Consider the following 19,746-nt stretch of genomic DNA (forward strand, 5'->3'; position numbering starts at 1 on the left):
CTTCTCTTCCCCCATTCAGTTTTGCAATGACAAAAGTTTAGATTGTTATGACATTTATTAGACTTTGCCGTGAGTACTTAAGCCTTCTAAACATTTTATTCTAATATAAATTGCTATATGAGTGTCAGTTATGTGTTTGTATATGGGCTGACACTTTTAAATGATTTTTTTGTTTAAGGATTTTGGGCTCGTGAAGTAGGTAAAATGATTGGACTAGAACATCCTCTCATTCCGGTTCAACATCAATATGTTGTTACATCGACTATACCTGAAGTGAAAGCTTTGAAACGAGAACTCCCTGTGCTCCGTGACCTGGAAGGATCATATTATCTCCGACAGGAAAGGGATGGGCTTTTGTTTGGTCCATATGAAAGTCAAGAGAAAATGAAAGTTCAGGACTCCTGGGTCACCAATGGAGTTCCTCCAGGTGGGTTCAGCAAATGAAAGTGTGTGCTAGTCAGACATGAATGGTTCATCCTCTCCATGGCTGGGGGATGGCTGTAGAATAAGACAACAACATAATACTAGACTTTAAGATACCTGGGACATTGGAGGTGACAGGTTTGAGGTGAGCTCTGTTCTCGTATCCCTTTGAACAATCACAGCAGGAAGTGGGGGAAAAGAAAGATGTAGTTGATGGTAGAGAAGCTGAAGTAACATTTCCAGCTGCTTTGAAAGGTTCCAGATACATTTTTACCTGCCCACACAACCTCCTGCCTCCCCGTTTTTTCCTCAATCCACTGCCAGCTTGGTCTACTTTCAAGATTTGAATATAGGTGCTATTGTGCTTTTACAGCTGGAAACACAACTGATATCAGAGGCCAGATATCCATCCTAATAAGAAGAAAAACCCAAGAGTCTATAACAGAGCAGGGTTTTTGGTACTGTAAATGGAGTACTTCCCGTGCTACATAAATGGATATGGAAAAGGCTTGTGCCTCTATGCCAAAGCAGGGGATACTATAGTTTCTCTTTCAAGTTCTTTAAGGGAGATGGTTCTGTTTTTGCTTTTCATGAAATACTTCCACAGAGCCAGATTGAAGATTGGGTCATCTAAGGAGGTACCTCAGCTTTTAATCTATAAAAAGAGCTAAAAAATCACTGGGGCATTGAAATATTACAGGGAATACAAAGAAATGTAGGAAATGGTACTTCCTAAAATTATACTTTGATAAGCTTCTTGAGATAGGAAATGAATCCCTCCACTCTATTCCTCAAAGAGTAGGCCCAAATAATAGCAAATGATCACTAAATTGCCTTCTACAGAAGTTAGGCCAGCTGGTTTCAGGGCTTTGGTTGTGCTGAGTGGGCTCTGCACATTTGGGCCTGAGCAGAATTGCTCCTGATCCCACAGGGAGGGTTGAAATGCCACTGAGAGCCTCCCTCTCTGCTGTTCCCCCATGCTGGCAGCTTCTCCTTCAAATAAATCTTGAACACATATTTAAATAATGCCATTTGGAGGGAGAGCTGGATTGTTAGCTGTCCGTGAGCATGGGTACCCGTGTGTGCTAGTCCATCCTGATGGTCTGCAGGCCTCCATGAGACTGACCCTACCTGTAGTCCCCAGGAAGGGCAAGAAGCTGGCTGGCTGCTGTGTGCAAAAATCACTAGTGTTGGTAGAGACATTCTTTTAGAAGCTCATCACAATGACTTTTAGGACAAGAGGAGGATTGCACTTCAAGACCCTGCCTGTTTTCAGAACTCTAGCCCTTGGATGTGTATGGGGGCAGGCTGGAGGAAGGAGGCCTCCACACCATTCCTTTCTTGCTGAAAGGAGAGTTAAAAGGGGTCTAAATTCCATCATCTTAGATCCTGGAGGAGTGTTCCACTTTTTCCAGTATTCTGCCATGACTTTGTAAACTCCCATTTGCCCTCATCTCAGGGGATGAAACAGGTTCTTATGGTTAATTGAAGCATAACGATCTTCTTGACAAACCAAATTATAGTTTTTTTTTTTTAAAAACTGATTGGATTAAATATCAGAAACTATATTATTCATACATTTAAATTTTATATTAATTAAAGGTTAACTTTTATGATTTTGTTTCAAGAACAATACCATTGTTTTCAGTAATATAAATGGATACTCATCTGTTGATAGGGAATATGAAATTTAGACTTTAACAAAAAATGGCAGTACTTTCCTAACCGGCCATCTTTAAATGTAGGCCATGTCAGAGGCTTAAATCACTTTGCAGGACTTGTCAGCTCAGCTACGGCATCCTGACCACAAGGGCAAATCTTTTTAGGTTTTGGAAAGGAACTCTTTGAGTCTGATCTAGATCGAATCATGGAACACATCAAAGCTGCCATGGAAATGGTTCCTGTCTTGAAAAAGGCTGACATCATCAATGTTGTCAATGGTCCTATCACGTATTCTCCTGACATTCTGCCTATGGTGGGGCCCCATCAGGGGGTCAGAAACTACTGGGTGGCTATAGGCTTTGGGTAAGTATCTTCATGTAATTCAACATTTATTGTAGAATCACTTATTTTAGCTAAATCTAGTTCCATATTCTCAGGTGCAAAAGGGAAATGTGGGAGGATGAGAGAGAGAGAAAGAGAAACAGAGAGAGACCCAGAGAGTTTTCTCCTTTTCATGACCAAGGATTCATACAATGAATAAAACATACTGGTTCAATCACTTGTATATGTTTTAAAGAAGGGCAACTATTTCCTGGAACACAGAAGGGCAATGATTTCCTGGAGCTTTCTCTCTTTTTTTTTTTTCAGATGGAGTTTTGCTCTCGTTGCCCAGGCTAGAGTACAGTGGCGTGATCTTGACTCACTGCGACTTCTGCCTCCTGGGTTCAAGCAATTCTCCTGCCTCAGCCTCCTCAGTAGCTGGGATTATAGGCACCCGGCATCACGCCGGCTAATTTTTTGTATTTTTTTTTTAGTAGAGACAGGGTTTTACCATGTTGCCCAGGCTGGTCTCAAACTTCTGACCTCAGGCAATCTGCCCACCTCAGCCTCCCAAAGTGCTGGGGTTACAGGTGTGAACCACCGCACCTGGCCTCCTGGAGCTTTCTCTTTGCATATTTCCTGCCATTTCTATTAATTGTTTCTGGTTTTATGCTGTGTATCTTCAGATAGTCAATTTGCCCCAGTTTTACAAGGATGTTTTCATAACACGATGTGACAAAGATAATTCAAAATATCAAATGTATAACATGTCTGCTGCATTTTTCACCATAATTCATGTTTGTCCAACATGATTTGTTTCTTTATAAGTCCTCAGGTTGCTTTCTATTTATGACCCCATTGCCTCTTTGATGTTTCATTTCTGATATTTTTTCCATTAATTTGGTGAATATTGATGTCAAGCCCACTCAACTATCATATCACAGCTTCTAATATTCTATTTTTCTTCCCCATTTTATTTGGCCATTTATTCAACTAATGTATAATAACTGCTAGCTCTGTGCCAGGCCTAGGGCTAGGCATTGGAATACAGCTGACAACAAAGCAGTGAGGTCTGATTGGAGCTGGAGGGCTGCCTGAGGCACAGCTCTGCTGATCCAATAGAGAAGCTGGGGTCTCCACTAAGGTAGCAGCAGTGAAGACTGAGAGATGGGAGATAAAATCATCTAGATTTGGTGATCAATTTCATAAGATATTGAAGGGAAAGAGAAAAATGGCAAATGATGGCAACCTTTCTAACTTGACCACCGTCTATATGTTGGAGACATGGAGAGAGAGACAAGAAAATAACGAGTTCCATTTTTGATGGGTTGGGCTTGAAGTGTTAAGTTTAGGTATGTGGGACATCCAGAGGGAGAAAGTCAGATGGAGATTTGGGATGGGAAGTTATAATGTAATTGAGGGCTTATATAGTCACCTATAGAGTCCATATGCAGGCATGTGGAAGTAGGAGTGCTTCTCCTGCACATCACTCATGTATCTTCTTTGGAGAAATGTCTATTCATATCCTTTGCCATTTTCATAATTGGGTAATTTGTCTTTTTATTGTTTAGCTATGGAAGTTCTTTATATATTCTAGATACAAGAACCTTATCAGGTACATGATTTGCAGAACTTTTCTCCCATTCTGTGGGTTGTTTTTTTACTTTCTTGATGGTGTCCATTGAAATACAAAAGTTTTTAATTTTGAAGAAGCCCAGAATATGTATTTTTCCTTGGTTCACATGTACTTTTGGTGTCATATACAAGTAACCATTGTCTAATCCAAGTTCATGAAGATTTAAACCTATGTTTTCTTCTAACAGTTTTATAGTTTTAGCTTTTGCATTTAGTTCTGTAATCAGTCATGAGTTAATTCTTGCATATGACGTGAGGTAGGTGTCCAACTTTAGTCTTTTCATATGTATAGCCAGTTGTCCCAGAACTATTCATTGAAAAGACTATTCTGTCCTCATTGAATTATGCTGGCATCTGTGATGTCTTTTTTCTGATTCCTTTTCTCACACCAAATGTGTGGTATTTTCCAGCACCAACAACCAATTCTCCAATTCTCCAGTACTAACTGGGTGTCCAACAATTCCATTCAATTCTGACACCAACTCCTGGAATTAACATAGACCCTACAGGTTAAGGGATCCGTTCCACAAGACTGCTCTCACTTCGGACACCAGTCTCAAGTCTCGGGAGGCACCCATACTTCTGACCAACTGGGTGTTCCCACAACCCTCTCCTCAGATTTGATAATTTGCTAGAATCAATCACAAAACTCAGGAAAATACTTATGTTTACTCTTTTATTATAAAGGATTCAGCTCAGGAGTAGCCAAATGGAAGAGATACATAGGACAAAATGTGAGGGGTTAGGGGTGGGTGGTGCAGCACCACCAGGCCCTTTCCAGGTGCCTTCCTAGCCCATCACTGTGTTCACCAACCCAGAAGCTCTCTGAACCCCATGCCTAGGTCTTTATGGAGGTTTCATTGCATAGGCATGATTGATTACATTATTGGTGACTGCACTCAATATCTCTTCTCCACTCCCTGGAGGTTGGAGTAGGGAGTGATACTGAAAGTTCTTTATTATTATTATTATTTATTATTATTATTATTATACTTTAAGTTTTAGGGTACATGTGCACAATGTGCAGGTTACTTACATATATAAACATGTGCCATGCTGGTGTGCTGCACCCATTAACTCGTCATTTAGCATTAGGTGTATCTCCTAATGTTATCCCTCCCCGCTCCCCCAACCCCACAACAGTCCCCAGAGTGTGATGTTCCCCTTCCTGTGTCCATGTGTTCTCATTGTTCAATTCCCATCTATGAGTGAGAACATGCGGTGTTTGGTTTTTTGTCCTTGCGATAGTTTGCTGAGAATGATGGTTTCCAGCTTCATCCATGTCCCTACAAAGGACATGAACTCATCATTTTTATGGCTGCATAGTATTCCATGGTGTATATGTGCCATATTTTCTTAATCCAGTCTATCATTGTTGCACATTTGGGTTGGTTCCAAGTCTTTGCTATTGTGAATAGTGCTGCAATAAACATACGTGTGCATGTATCTTTATAGCAGCATGATTTATAGTCCTTTGGGTATATACCCAGTAATGGGATGGCTGGGTCAAATGGTATTTCTAGTTCTAGATCCCTGAGGAATCGCCACACTGACTTCCACAATGGTTGAACTAGTTTATAGTCCCACCAACAGTGTAAAAGTGTTCCTATTTCTCCACATCCTCTCCAGCACCTGTTGTTTCCTGACTTTTTAATGATTGCCATTCTAACTGGTGTGAGATGGTATCTCATTTTGGTTTTGATTTGCATTTCTCTGATGGCCAGTGATGATGAGCATTTTTTCATGTGTCTTTTGGCTGCATAAATGTCTTCCTTTGAGAAGTGTCTGTTCATATCCTTCGCCCACTTTTTGATGGGGTTGTTTGTTTTTTTCTTGTAAATTTGTTTGAGTTCATTGTAGATTCTGGATATTAGCCCTTTGTCAGATGAGTAGACTGAAAGTTCTAACTCTCTAATCACATGGTTGGTTTTTCTGGCTACCAGCCCCCATCCTGAAGCTACCTAGGACTGCTCTCCTCTCCACAAGAGTCATCTCATTAACATTCAAAAAATAGTAAATCTCAAATGTTTTATGAACTCTGTGTCAGGAACTGGGAATAAAGACCAAATATTTAATTTTTATTATACCACAGCATCTTTATAAAAAATAAATTGACCATAGATGTATGGGTTGATTTCTAGACTCTCAATTCTGTTCCTTCATCTGTGTCTATTCTTATGCGACTACTATACTGTCTTTTATTTATTTATTTATTTATTTATTTATTTATTTATTTATTTATTTTTGAGACAGAGTCTTACTCTGCTGCCCAGGGAATGGCACGATCTTGTCTGACTGCAACCTCCACCTCCCGGGTTCAAGCGATTCTCTTGCTTCAGCCTCCTGAATAGCTGGGATTACAAGCACGCTCCACCATACCTGGATAATTTTTGTATTTTTAGTAGAGATGGGGTTTTGCCATTTTGGCCAGGCTGGTCTCAAACTCCTGACCTCAAGTGATCCACCCACCTTGACCCCCCAAAGTGCTGGGATTTCAGGTATCAGCCACCACACCCAGCTGACACTCTCTTAATTACTGTTACTAGAAGTTACTAGCTTTGTAGTAATTTCTGAAATCAGGAAGTATGAATCCTCTGACTTTGTTCTTTTTCAAAATTGTTTTGGCTGGAAGTCCCATAAATTTTAGGACCAGTTTGTCAATTTATGCAAAGAAGCCAGCTGAGATTTTGATAGAGATTGCATTGAATCTGTAGATCATTTTGGGGAGTATTGACATCTGAACAATATTAAGTATTCTGATCCATGAACATGAAATGTCTTTCCATTTACTTAGGTCTTTTAAAATTTCTTTGAAAGAATGATTTGTAGTTTTCGGAGTAAAAGTTTTGCACGTCTTTTGTTAAATTTATTCCTAAGTATTTTATTCTCTTTGATATTCCAATTGAATTTTAGTATTAAATAATAGAAATTGAGGATCATTGACTGTTAAGGCATGTTCTGAGCAGATAGAGTCACTGATCTCATGTGGAACACCTATTAACTAATTGCTAAGGAAAGTAGGAAGTTGCTTCCTCTAGAACAAGTTACTTATAACCTAGAAATCACATCTGTTTGCATGTGACTGATGTCAGACTCCTCCCCTGATAGCTCTGGCTAATTTTCTCAGGTCATAGATACTGGGAGGTGGGTGGAGAAGACAACAGGTGGGAGTGGGTGTGGGCAAAGTGCCTCCCTGTCTTTGACAGGTTTGGTCTAAACCAAAAAAGCCTTCCCCTTACCTAAAGTTGAGGTTTCTAAGATATTTCTTATGTAATATAATGGAATACCCCCATTAGCTGCCCCTCCTGGCTTATATCAGTGCACTCATTCCATGGCTCTGGAGGCCAGTGGTTCCCATACCTGGGTGAGGAGCAGAATCATCTGAGGAGCACATTGAAAAGCAGAGTCATGACCATGTGGTTAGTCACATGCACATTTTTTATCTCCTATACCTCTCATCTGTGAAATTCCTATTATTTGTCACTAGAACCCATGTGGCTTAGTCTGCTTGGGCTGCCATAATAAAGTACCATAGACTAGGTGATTTAAACAACAGAAATTTACTTTCTCACAGTTCTGGAGGCTGGAGGTCTGAGATCACGGAGCCGTCATGGCAGAGTTCTGGTGAGGGCTCTCTTCCTGGGTTGCAGATGGCCACCTTCTGGCTGTGTGCTCATGTGGCTTTTCCTTGGTGGGTGGGTGGGTGTGGAGAGAAAGCAAGCTCTCTGGTGTCTCCTTATAGAAGGACACTAACCCTATCATGAGGGCCCCACCCTCATGACCTCATTTAACCCTAAGTACTTCCCAAAGTGTTTAGAGTACCATCTCTAAATACCGTGACATTGAGGATTAGGGCTTCAACAGATGCATTATGGGAGGACACAAACATTCAGTCCATAGCACCATGAAAGATGTATTGAATTGCAACAAACAAGCAAACAAACAGATTTCCAGACACTACTCCTATAGATTCTGATTTAGTGGTCTGGAGAGGGGCCCAGGAATCTGTATTTTATTATAATAATATCTGTAATTCTTGGTACAGCCAGTTCAGGGAATAGGTGTTTGCAAACTGCTTACATATGTGCCAGTGCCCATTTACCTTACTCGCAGAATATCCTCAGCCACAGCTATTTTACTTTGGACATTTGTTTTGTCACAATTCCAACAAGTTTTTCTGCTTCTAGGTAACTAACACAATGCCCAAAAAAGTCTTATGAATTGTATTTAATTGAATCTGATTTTCTTGGCTTAGAACGGATTATAAACAGCAAATTTAAAGAGGGGAGAGTGCTATAAGATGTAACATCCAGTCATTTAACAGAGTTATAAAAAGCAGATACAAACACTCAAAAAGCATAGCGGCCTAGGGTCATTGAGAAGAATCTAGAATTCTGCAGATTAATGCTAGAGACAGAAGAAGAACCTAACTGTCCTCTCCTCTTTAAGTTCCCTTCTACTTTCACTTCACACCTTACTTCCTTATTAAAATCCTTTCAACTGGTCATACAAGGGCCCAATAACCACCATGTATTCCTTGCCCACTATGTGCCATGCAGTATACTAAGTGCTTTTAAATGCCTTGGCAATTAATTCTCCGCCAGCACCATAAAGTGTGCACAGGAGAAGAATGAAACGCAGGGTGGTTACATAACTTGCCCAAGGTCACCCAGCTAACAGTGGCAGAATAAGAATCATACCCAGATCTTTTCCCCATACTTTTATACTTTTAGCTGCTAAGCCAGGGATTCTCCAGAGATGTTTTCTATTTTCCTAAGATGATACTTTAAAATCAAGAACATGATGTGGAAAATAAAGGGGTTTTGACATCAGAAAAGGGATTGGTTTTACATTGGCCATGTGTAGTTCATAACACTCAGTTGTATGGAATTTTATGTAAAACTTGTTAATGGTTGGATAACTTGTTTGTAAAATATTTACTTTTTAGAAATAAATTAGATTTGATTCAGGATTCCCCCCCCCCCTCCACCACTCCCACCCAAATAACAGCACTCTGCCCATTTATTTGCTCATGTGCATGGTTGAAAGGGAAAGAACATGATGGTATAGCAGCCAGGCCATAGGAAATCAAAGCACCCCTGGCTCTGCCCTGAGAGTCTGTCAAAAATATAGACAGTGCTGTATCTGCTATGTGTGTCTTGGCTGAACAGAGACTGAGAACTACTGAAGATAGGAAAGTCCGATAACAAGGAGCATGCGTTCCAGGGTCAGATAAATGAATTTGTATCCTGAATCTACTCTTTACTGCTGTGTGACTTTATTTAGCCTCTGTGTGGGGGCTGATCTTTCTCCTTAAAATAGACTTGCTAAAGCATAAATCAGCTTCTACGTGTTAGACGGAAACTATGCCTGGTAAATGGGAGGCACTCAGTGTTGGTAGAACTTCATAAGCCTTCAAGTCTTATCAACAATATAGCTCTCAAAAATGGTACCTGATCTATATGGGCATTGGGCCTGGTTAAGTGAATGTGCTAAGTTTAATAAACATTTTAAGCATATATTTAATAATTTTTCTTGCTTTCTTAAAATTTAGAGAGGTTGTTTGTGGATAACTTGGATGCCCCATGTCTATTAAAATGCCCAAAGGAATGTAAATTGCTGGGTTTTTATTCTCTTTGAGAAAGTCTTTTATAAAATGTAGGCACTCATTTTTATGAAAGCAAAACAGGTGTCTTGTTGTGGGAAAAGTTAGTTAACATTTTCAGCATTTGCTAAAGTTCCTCCCATGCTCTTAGAAGCTGTGGTTCTGGCTAAGTTGTTCTTGTTGGGGATACTAGCATTTCTGTGTCTTGATGTCTGCTTTGTATCCCCTTTTCTTGCTTCTCTCCCTATGACTCTCTGCTCATTCAGTTCCTTGGAAGCTCCTGACTTAAACCACACATGAACCCACAGTAGAGGCCTTCATTAGACGAGACTGAGTGGGTAGAACTACACATGGCCAATGTAAAACCGATCCATTTTCTGATGTCAAAACCCCTTTATTTTCCGCATCGTGTTCTTCATTTTAAAGTATCATCTTAAGAAAATAGAAAACAAGCCCACCTTCCCCATCAAGTGGCCTATTAGTTGCAAAATACAAGAGACAGTGTTCCTTTCTACCTCTTTCCACAAGTCCTCAGGTGAGGGCCTCTTTGCCTGAATGTTTCTAAGATAATGGCTCAAGTTCCTTGCACACAGGTCATTGTCTAAGGAGGTCAGAACTAACTTGAATCTGAGAAGAGATGGATGGGACACCACAGTACATATGTTTCTCCCACCGTGTTTCCTACCAGTCAGGATAATCATAGCTCAGGAGGGCTGTTAGGGTACCAGCCACATCTGCCTGTTTGCATTCTGGCTCCAACCCCTAGTTTTCCTAAAGCAAAATTCTTATTAGTTAGGAGTCAAGGATCACCGAGCCTTTTCCCCATAAAGAGCTATTTTGTTTGTTGTTGTTGGTTTTTGTTTTGTTTTGTTTTTTGAGAGAGGGTCTTGCTTTGTTACCCAGGCCAGAGTGCAGTGGTGTGAACATGGCTCACTGCAGCCTCTACCGCCTAGGCTCAAGTTATCCTCCTGCCTCAGCCACCCGTGTACCTGGGACCACAGTCTCGTGCCACCATGCCCAGATAATTTTTTAATTTTTTTGTAGCGATGAGTTCTCACTTTGTTGGCCAGGCTGTTCTCGAACTCCTGGTCTCAAACGATCCTTCCAAAGTGCTGGGATTACAGGTGTGAGTTAGTGTGCCCTGCCCAATAAGGAGCTATTTCGCAGGTGTACATCTCCTGAAACTATAAATAAACTAGCTATCAAGTCAGGCACATTTAATTTGGATGCCTAAACATGTCACTTTTAAGGAAAAAATTGTTCCATAGAGATTATGTTACTTGTGTGTTCTGATTAGCACAGAACAGTCCAACTTTGAAGCCCTGTAAAATAGTTTGATTATGTTTCATTTGAAAACTACATGTGTTAGTAATGGGTTTTCTATCCCTGTATTTGAAAGATATGGCATAATCCACGCTGGTGGGGTAGGGAAATATCTCAGTGACTGGATCCTGCATGGAGAACCTCCTTTTGATCTGATAGAATTGGATCCTAATCGCTATGGCAAATGGACAACAACCCAGTACACTGAGGCCAAAGCAAGAGAATCATATGGATTCAACAATATTGGTAAGGTGCAAAGGTACTGTTGTCTACAAAGTGTTGACGGAATTGAATTGTAGCATCTCTGACTTTAGATGGTCTTTATTCTATTCACTGGGATGGCGGTAGTTAGGGACTCCAAAAAGCATTGTGCCCCTAAGACATAACAAGGAATATATATGGATGTATATATTTAACACGTGGAATGCCTCACTGGTTTTAAATTTTAAATATATTTTTACTTTACTCTTTGATGAGTCATATAAATGACAGCTCTGTTTTCTACATGAATTATTCATATATATGTATGTATGTATGTTTATGCATCTGGATTTTAAGTACTGTATTTCCATATTTGGAATCCCATGTAAGTATCTTGTTGTTTTGGCTATATGTGATTTAAAGTACCAATTTTTCTTTTTCAGTTGGTTATCCTAAAGAAGAACGGTTTGCTGGGAGGCCGACTCAACGAGTCAGTGGGCTCTATCAAAGGCTGGAGTCTAAGTGTTCCATGGGGTTCCATGCTGGCTGGGAGCAGCCGCACTGGTTCTACAAACCAGGCCAGGACACCCAGTACAGGTGGGAGAAGGACTTTACCTGCCTGTGGTTCTGACCGAGGGGTGAAACAACGGGACAGCAAAAAGCGCTGATTCTGCCTTACACTCCATTGCTCCACCCTGTTCCAAGGAGCACTGAGCTTTGTCCTACAAAAATTACTCTCTGGCAGTGGTGGCATTAGTCTAGCCCACGAGACACTGGCCCACATCTAGGACTCACGTCACCCTGAGAGTCCTATAGCCAGCCTTGGTGAAGCCTCTTGGCACTTACCAGATGCTCGGAAGGAACTTTCGACCGCCCTCCAAATTCCCACGTGGCTTCAGTTGGCTCCTAAAGGTTTGCTGTACTTTAGGATGCTCAGTGGAATCACATCGTGTATAACCACAAAATGTACCTGGAGTTTTGGATTTTCTGTTCATCCTGAAATTGCTCAAAGCAACTGCTTTCTAGAGTGTGTGCACTGAGCCATGCAAATTATATGTGCAGTTGATAAGGTCATTTGCATAGCATTCCAGGTTAAGCGAAAACATAAAGTATGCCACTAAAACAGTTCTCTGAATTTGGGTAAAGTGCTACCTGCCATTGTTATACTTTGGATTAATAGTGATTATATATTTTTTTCTCAAGAGAATCCACAGATCAAGGGAAAACCAGTTGCAAATTTAGAAGTTACATTATCCTTATTTTTATGCTGTCATTTTGCTTTTTACAATAGGTTTTGCTATTTTAAGACTAGATCTAATTCATACAAAGTATAGCAGAGAACCCGTTGTTGATGAATGAATTTGGGCTTTATAAGCAGCCAATCTAGATTATTTGGTGGCCAAATACTGATTTGGTTTTTCCTAAATTACTCTAATACATCACTTTTACTCTTCACTTAGTGCTGATTGGATCTGGCCTAAGTTTATTCTACCATTTAATAATTAAACTATTGAAAATTCATGTTACAGACATAGCATCCTGCTCTGAAGTTAAAATACCACATTAGAAGTCCACTTCATAAAGCAGAAAGGACCTTTAGTAATGAGTCGAGAGACCTTTGTTCCAGGTCTGGCTCTGTCATTAATGTAAAGGCCTTGGAGATCATTTTGTGCCTTTTCTCTGAAAAATGAAGATTTGCGACCGGATCCTTATGTACCCCAGGTGTGGACCAACAGCATAGGCATCTCCTGCGAGCCTGGCAGAATGCAGACTATGGGGTCCCACCCCATACCTGCTGCTTCAGAATGTGGACTTTAACAAGTGCAAGTGATTTGTATTCCCATTAATGTTTGAGAAGCACTGGACCAGATAGCTCCACCCCGCCTCCCAACCCAGACACTCTGATTTAATTAGGGCCATTTTAAAATGCTCTCCAGATGATTCTAATATGCGTCTAGAATTGAAAACCACCAGACTGGTTGACTTATAAACTCTCTTCCAGATCTGAGAGCCCATGAATTATATCTTATTTTCCAGTTAATCAGCACTTTACTCACTGAGAAATAGGTCAAAGGGATAAATGAGTAACTTTAAAGGGTCAGATTCCAACATACATGAATGATTTGCAGAACAGAATTTCAGGTTGCATGGTCTCGCCTCCCATAGTCCCACTCCCCGCTGCCCGTAGGATTTTCTAGATGAGTAGGGCTTATTAAAATATCCTATTCTGTAATTTTTGAAAAATGAACGGGAGTTGTCTTATGACACTAAATGTTGTGTTTCAGGCCAAGTTTTCGCCGCACAAACTGGTTTGAGCCTGTGGGCTCGGAGTATAAACAGGTTATGCAAAGAGTAGGGGTAACTGACCTATCACCATTTGGCAAGTTTAACATCAAAGGCCAAGATTCCATTAGACTACTGGACCATCTCTTTGCAAATGTCATTCCAAAGGTAAATAGCCTTGTAGGGATACAAGGTCCAGGATTCTGACCTATTTAATTCTTCATCCCATATGTTATTTTAGTTCACCTGATGATTTCTGGATGAACACTAGAACTCTTCAACTGACCAAAAGTATACAAGTATACAAGCTTATTTTCTTTCTTTTTTTCTTTTCTTTTCTTTTTTTTTTTTTGAGAGACAGAGTCTTGCTCTGTCACCAGGCTGGAGTGCAGTGGTGTGATCTCGGCTTACTGCAACCTTCGCCTCCCAGGTTCAAGCAATTCTCCTGCCTCAGTTTCCCAAGTAGCTGGGACTACAGGCATGCGCCACCACGCCCAGCTAATTTTTGTATTCTTTAGCAGAGGCAGGGTTTCACTATATGTTGGTCTCGAACTCCTGACCTCAGGTGATCCACCCGCCTCAGCCACCCAAAGTGCTGGGATTACAGGCATGAGCCACCACACCCAGCCTACAAGCTAATTTTCAAATTTAAATTTTTGTTGAGTGAATTCTCATCCAAGGACCTTATGACTTTGCTTAATTGTTCCGATGGGAACTTAAAATTGAGTTCTGCAGTTAAATGAAGAAGAGCTTTTTAATGGCAAATAGTTTTAAATGATTGTTTAAATGGAGAACTTCAAATTACTGTTGGGTTTAGGTTTACAGATAATTCATACAATTGACACAAACAGTAAGATTCAGATACTTTTCATTCTTAACACCCACATTGTTATTTCAAGAGGAGTTAAAAGGATGCATGTGATTTTTAGTTCATCCTAAGGTAATTTATATTTTTTTTATGTAGGTGGGTTTTACAAATATAAGTCACATGTTAACACCCAAGGGTCGAGTGTATGCTGAGTTGACTATTTCTCACCAATCTCCTGGGGAGTTTCTTTTAATTACTGGCTCTGGATCAGAACTTCATGATCTTAGGTAAGTGCACACCTAGTAAGAAAATTTTGTACACATTATATATTGACTCAATCTTACATTAAGTTTTTCTTTTTACCAGTACTCGAAAGTACAACTTTATTTCTTCTTAAACCTGATTGTTTCAAATAAACTTTATGGTTTTTTTATACAAAAATATTTGAAGTGAGGGCCCCTGCCCCTCCCAAAGGTAATTCATCTATAAGTTACTGGTTCTAATAATATTAATCCATTTATTAGGCAACATCAATGTGCCAGAACCTTTTTTAGACATTACCTTAATGAATTCTCTTAATATTTTGCAAGGTATATATTATTCCCATGATCAGATGAGGAAACTGAGGTTTGGGTTAAGGGAACTTACTCACACAAGCTTTTTGATTCTGATGCCCACATTTGGTCCACTTCTGTAAGCTGTCTTCCTAAATTATCTTTGTCCTTTGTGATGCTTTGTGCTTTCTGGCCCACAGCTGGATCTAAGTTGCTGACCTGCCAAGTCCAGCCTTTACATGAATCTTCATTCTATTATAAAGTCTTTAGTCTAATATTCCAAATATTTTTGGAATATTATTATTTAATACATGTCTTACTCTGACAGATTCTCATCTTAGTTGTACAGTGATGCAAATTATATGCTCCAATCCAAGATGTACTGGGACCATCTTAATAGCTTAGCTTTGTGTAAATCCAGATGAACATTTTGTGATAGACTTAGATAGCTCAAGGACTGCTCAATAAATTAGAAACCAGCCCTATAGCTGGGTCCCAATAACTCATCAAGCCATAGAAATTGAAACTAGAGTTTCTGTCTTTTCCTTGTGATTCTCAGAGCAATTACGTGTCTTGTGGCAGGCACACTATTAACCTTTAGCAACATAAGTGTGCCTCCTGTGTACAGGTATTAGAGAAAATTTGGGTTTAAATTAATTTTTGAAGGCTGAATCATTAGTTTAAATGCAAAAGGGCTGTGTCACTATTTAAAAGAATTGTGTGCCAGAGCTCATTAAATTGAAGGATCCTTCTGTACTGTGAAAAATTACCCCCCAAATTTATAAGTGGGCGATTTAAAGAGAATCATCACTTAACATCTCAGGGGCTTGGTTTCCTCAACTTTAAAAATCAGTGTGATTTCATGAAATGACACTCTGGGGACTTTCTGATAATTCTAGACACAAAGCATGTCTTCAGAGAAATAATTTATTACCAAAGTACATTATTCAAGCAATATTTAACACAATGTTCATGACTGAAACGCAGATGGATTGAAGAAGAAGCAGTCAAAGGTGGATATGATGTTGAAATTAAAAACATAACCGATGAGCTTGGAGTTCTTGGAGTTGCTGGGCCACAGGCAAGAAAGGTCCTTCAGAAACTGACCTCTGAAGATCTTAGTGATGATGTTTTCAAGTTTCTTCAAACCAAGTCCTTAAAGGTTTCCAACATTCCTGTCACTGCTATTAGGATATCTTATACCGGTAAGATTGGAAAACAACCTGGACTAAGTCTCTGAAATTTAAAAGGTCAATATAAAATTTAAAATTTAAAATTAAAAGGTCATGTCACAATAAATGTGTGAGTGTGTATGCATGTGCACACTCACACTCACTTTTGTCCATGTGACTTTGGAAGAAGATTTTTGTTCTGCCCAGCTCTTATGTCTAGTCTGTCTATTCACTCCTCATCTTGAAAGTGGTTCCACAGATTTCTAGTTGTTGCTCCAGTCCCATAGCTGCCTACCATCTGGAAGGGCAGATAAAAAAAAAGTGGGGGCTGGGTGCAGTGGCTCACACCTGTAATCCCAGCACTTTGGGAGGCTGAGGCAGGCTGATCACCTGAGGTCAGGAGTTCGAGACAAGCCTGACCAACATGGAGAAACCCCGTCTCTACTGAAAATACAAAATTAGCTGGGCGTGGTGGCACATGCCTGTAATCCCAGCTGCTCTGGAGGCTGAGGCAGGAGATTTGCTTGAACTCGGGAGGCGGAGGTTGTATGAGCCAAGATGACACCACTGCACTCCAGCCTGGGCAACAAGAGTGAAACTCCATCTCAAAAAAAAAAAAAAAAAAAGAAAAGTGGGGAAGAGGATTGGCTGAAAGAGTCAGGCCAGCCAACTCTATTTGTGAACATTCAAGATGGTCTCCTGGAGATAGAATCTCCCATAGAGACCATTTTGAATGTATCAGGTACCTCTCCTAGAGCATTGCCAACAATCCTTCTTTCCTTCCAGACTGTAAGTTCACTGAGACGTCTTCCTCTAGCACCTAACCTTGCACATGGTAGGTATTTGATACAGAGATGAATGAATGCTCTTCACTTCCCCAGTGGTGCTCTGGGCTCCCTTCTAAGTTTTTCTAGACCTCCTTGTCTCTCACAGGAGTACTGCATGCCCAAGCATTCATTCAATTATATGTTGCTCCTATTCTGTGGTATCCCATAAAAACACCTTACCATGAGCCCTCCACCTTGGGAAACAGGAGAACACAGAGATTAAAGACCATAGCTCTTCTCTGGGCTGCTGCTATACCTTTTCCCTGCCCTTCTTCCACCCAACCTTGGCAAATTCTAGAATAAAAAATGAGCAGGGCTGGATGCAGGGGCTCATACCTGTAATCCCAGCACTTTGGGAGGCCAGAGTGGGAGGACTGATTGATTGTCCCAGGAGTTCAGGACCAGCCTGGGCAACATAGTGAGACCCTGTCTCAACAAAAAAACAAGACAAAAAAAAACAAAACAAGAGCACAAAAATAAGCAGGATTTTTTGGGTTACATTTAATTTCTTTTGATTTTTGCCCACAGCTCTGTTGGTGAAGGAAATGACTAGGGAAGAAGTGGGAGAGGGAGAAGTCAGAGACTATGGCTTTCTCACTATGAGGATAACTTGAATAATTCTTAGTTAACTATATTTTTAAGCTTGTGATTTTTGGGCAAGGGGTTGGTTTAAACCTTGAACTCGTTGCCCTGATAAACTGTGCCATGCTAACCACCTAACGTCATTGTCCCAGAAAACAGTCAAGCCTCATTAGAAAGCTGGGGTCCAGGGTGGAGATTAATTCCTGCATTATAGTCTTTCTGTGTCATGACAAGAGGTGTCCTGCATACCACCATCTACATGGGAGTCAGGATTGGCACAAATGCATCTGTGATATGGTGGGCTTCTTTGCAGTGGGGTCTTGTAACTTTTTGTGAGCTGGTCTTTTTAGAGACTGACAATGTCTGTGTTGCATAAGTGGAATTTCTCCTGCTTTTATGTGTTCTAGCTAATGCACATTAGATCTAGTGATCATTGTTCTTGCCCTGCTGCGGCACCTGTGGGTTTATTTCAGGTGAGCTGGGTTGGGAGCTGTATCACAGAAGAGAAGATTCTGTGGCGCTGTATGACGCTATCATGAATGCAGGCCAGGAGGAGGGAATCGACAATTTTGGAACCTATGCCATGAATGCCTTACGCCTGGAGAAAGCCTTCAGAGCCTGGGGGTTAGAGGTTTGAAATGCTAGCATCTTTATTAACATTTTATGTTTATGTATCTCATTTTTATATAAGGGCTGGTTTGAACTGCAATAACATTGGTTTTGGCTGTAAGAGAAATTACATATCATTAGATAACTTTATTTCATTAGGGGAAGAGGTTTTTCTCCTTAATTTCTCAAGTGAAAGTTCAGTGGAATTCTGACATATGTTTATTCTGCCTTAATTCATCCTAGTTGGCTGAGAGCCCTAGATAACTGTCTTGGACTTTGGGGAGCCGGCTTGCCTCATGGGATTAGAGTAACACTTTTCAAAATCTCTCCTCCTCTGTCATTTTGCCCGTCTTCATTTTCTTCTTATCTTGTATCTTTTGGTGAATTAACACTCCTTTCTGAGGGGCAGGGTTGATGGTCCAGAATGTGGTGGTCCAGCCTTCCTCCACCATTAATAGTGGTTATTAAGAGTTTCTATTTGTATAGTGCTTTAACCATTTACATATTTTCATATGCATGATTTCATTTTCCTTCTCAACTCTCCATTACCTCTATTTTACACATAATAACACTGAGACTTAGAGAACCACTTGGTCCAGATTACCTAGTAAGTGGCCAGCCTATGGTTTAAACTCTGTTCTCCTACTTTATTTCCAATATGGCAGGCTATCCCTGGACCCATTCACTATTTCAGATTCAGTAGTTGTTTCTTTGGAAGACACTGAGGTTTTAGGCCTGAAAGGTAAGATAAGGGATAGTGGTAAAAGATGGACTCAGAGCGGGGACTCTTGGGTTTGAATTTTTCCTCCACCACGCACCAGCTATCTGGCCTAACCCTCCAGAACTTCTGTTTACTTTTCTAAAAAATGGATTTTTTATGCTACAGAATTATCATAGATAGTAGAGAGAGTCTAGGAAGTGCCAAGCACATAATAAAGTGCATTTGATTGAAGGGGAGAGTGTGTTTCAAAGCCCAGGCAGAGACCCAAGGGCATTTAGAGTACGCAGAAGCAAGTGGGCAAGCTCTCCACGAGAGGTCCCCTATTAGGGGATTCTCTAGCTACAACTGGGGACTGAGGCGAGGCTAGGCGCAGGGACAGAAACGGAGGACAGCGCGGTCCCCACACTCCGAGGAATGAAGCAGCAGGAGCAGCCCTTTGGGAGTCAGACATTTCTCCATCCTCCTGCCTTTTATTTTCTCAGATTTCCTCTCCCTGCGACCTCCTCTGGAGAGCTTTTCTCCTTCTCCCGTCCCTCCGATTTCCCAGCAGTGCCAGAGCGCCCTCTAGTGTTGGTACTGCAATCCTCTGTGCTTCATTTTTATTTTTTTCTTTGAAGAAATTCTGAAATTTTGAACAGATAAATATAATTTTAGAATAGCTCAAATTGATTAAGAAATATGAGGCAACGTTTTACGTCATATAAAACAAGCGTACTTTCATTTGGTTTATGCAGGTGCTGTGTTGCTTTAAAAGTTTGACTACTTGTAGGGGGTTTAGACTAGTTCTCTCACTGCGAAGAAAACAACAAAACAAAGAAAGAAACAAAAACCATTAACTTCAGGTCTATTACCAAATATTGGCGTTAGCCCTGACTTGGTAGCTATTACAGTGACTTGGCCACATTTGAAGAGATACAGATTCAAACTCCGCTTATTCCTTTCTCCTCTCCTGAACTCTATCAGCCACCTTCCTACTATCTGCTTTCCCTCCACCTTACCCTGATTCTTGGTGAATTGTAA

General features: G+C 40.5%; 1 protein-coding gene across 3 annotated transcripts in view; it reads left to right on the forward strand.

Moving 5' to 3' along the window:
- Window positions 1-19,746, forward strand: part of DMGDH (dimethylglycine dehydrogenase) — a 72,498-nt gene that overhangs the window by 25,054 nt on the left and 27,698 nt on the right. For all 3 annotated transcript variants that reach the window (XM_055366965.2, XM_055366964.2, XM_004058650.5), the window contains exons 6-13: window positions 179-427; window positions 2,250-2,448; window positions 11,046-11,215; window positions 11,614-11,767; window positions 13,456-13,621; window positions 14,418-14,548; window positions 15,803-16,020; window positions 17,870-18,027. In XM_055366965.2, the coding sequence (XP_055222940.1) occupies window positions 179-427; window positions 2,250-2,448; window positions 11,046-11,215; window positions 11,614-11,767; window positions 13,456-13,621; window positions 14,418-14,548; window positions 15,803-16,020; window positions 17,870-18,027 (1,445 nt within the window). The remainder of the gene's footprint in view (window positions 1-178; window positions 428-2,249; window positions 2,449-11,045; window positions 11,216-11,613; window positions 11,768-13,455; window positions 13,622-14,417; window positions 14,549-15,802; window positions 16,021-17,869; window positions 18,028-19,746) is intronic.

The sequence above is a fragment of the Gorilla gorilla genome, chromosome 19, assembly GCF_029281585.2.
Source record: "Gorilla gorilla gorilla isolate KB3781 chromosome 19, NHGRI_mGorGor1-v2.1_pri, whole genome shotgun sequence".
Taxonomy (NCBI): domain Eukaryota; kingdom Metazoa; phylum Chordata; class Mammalia; order Primates; family Hominidae; genus Gorilla; species Gorilla gorilla.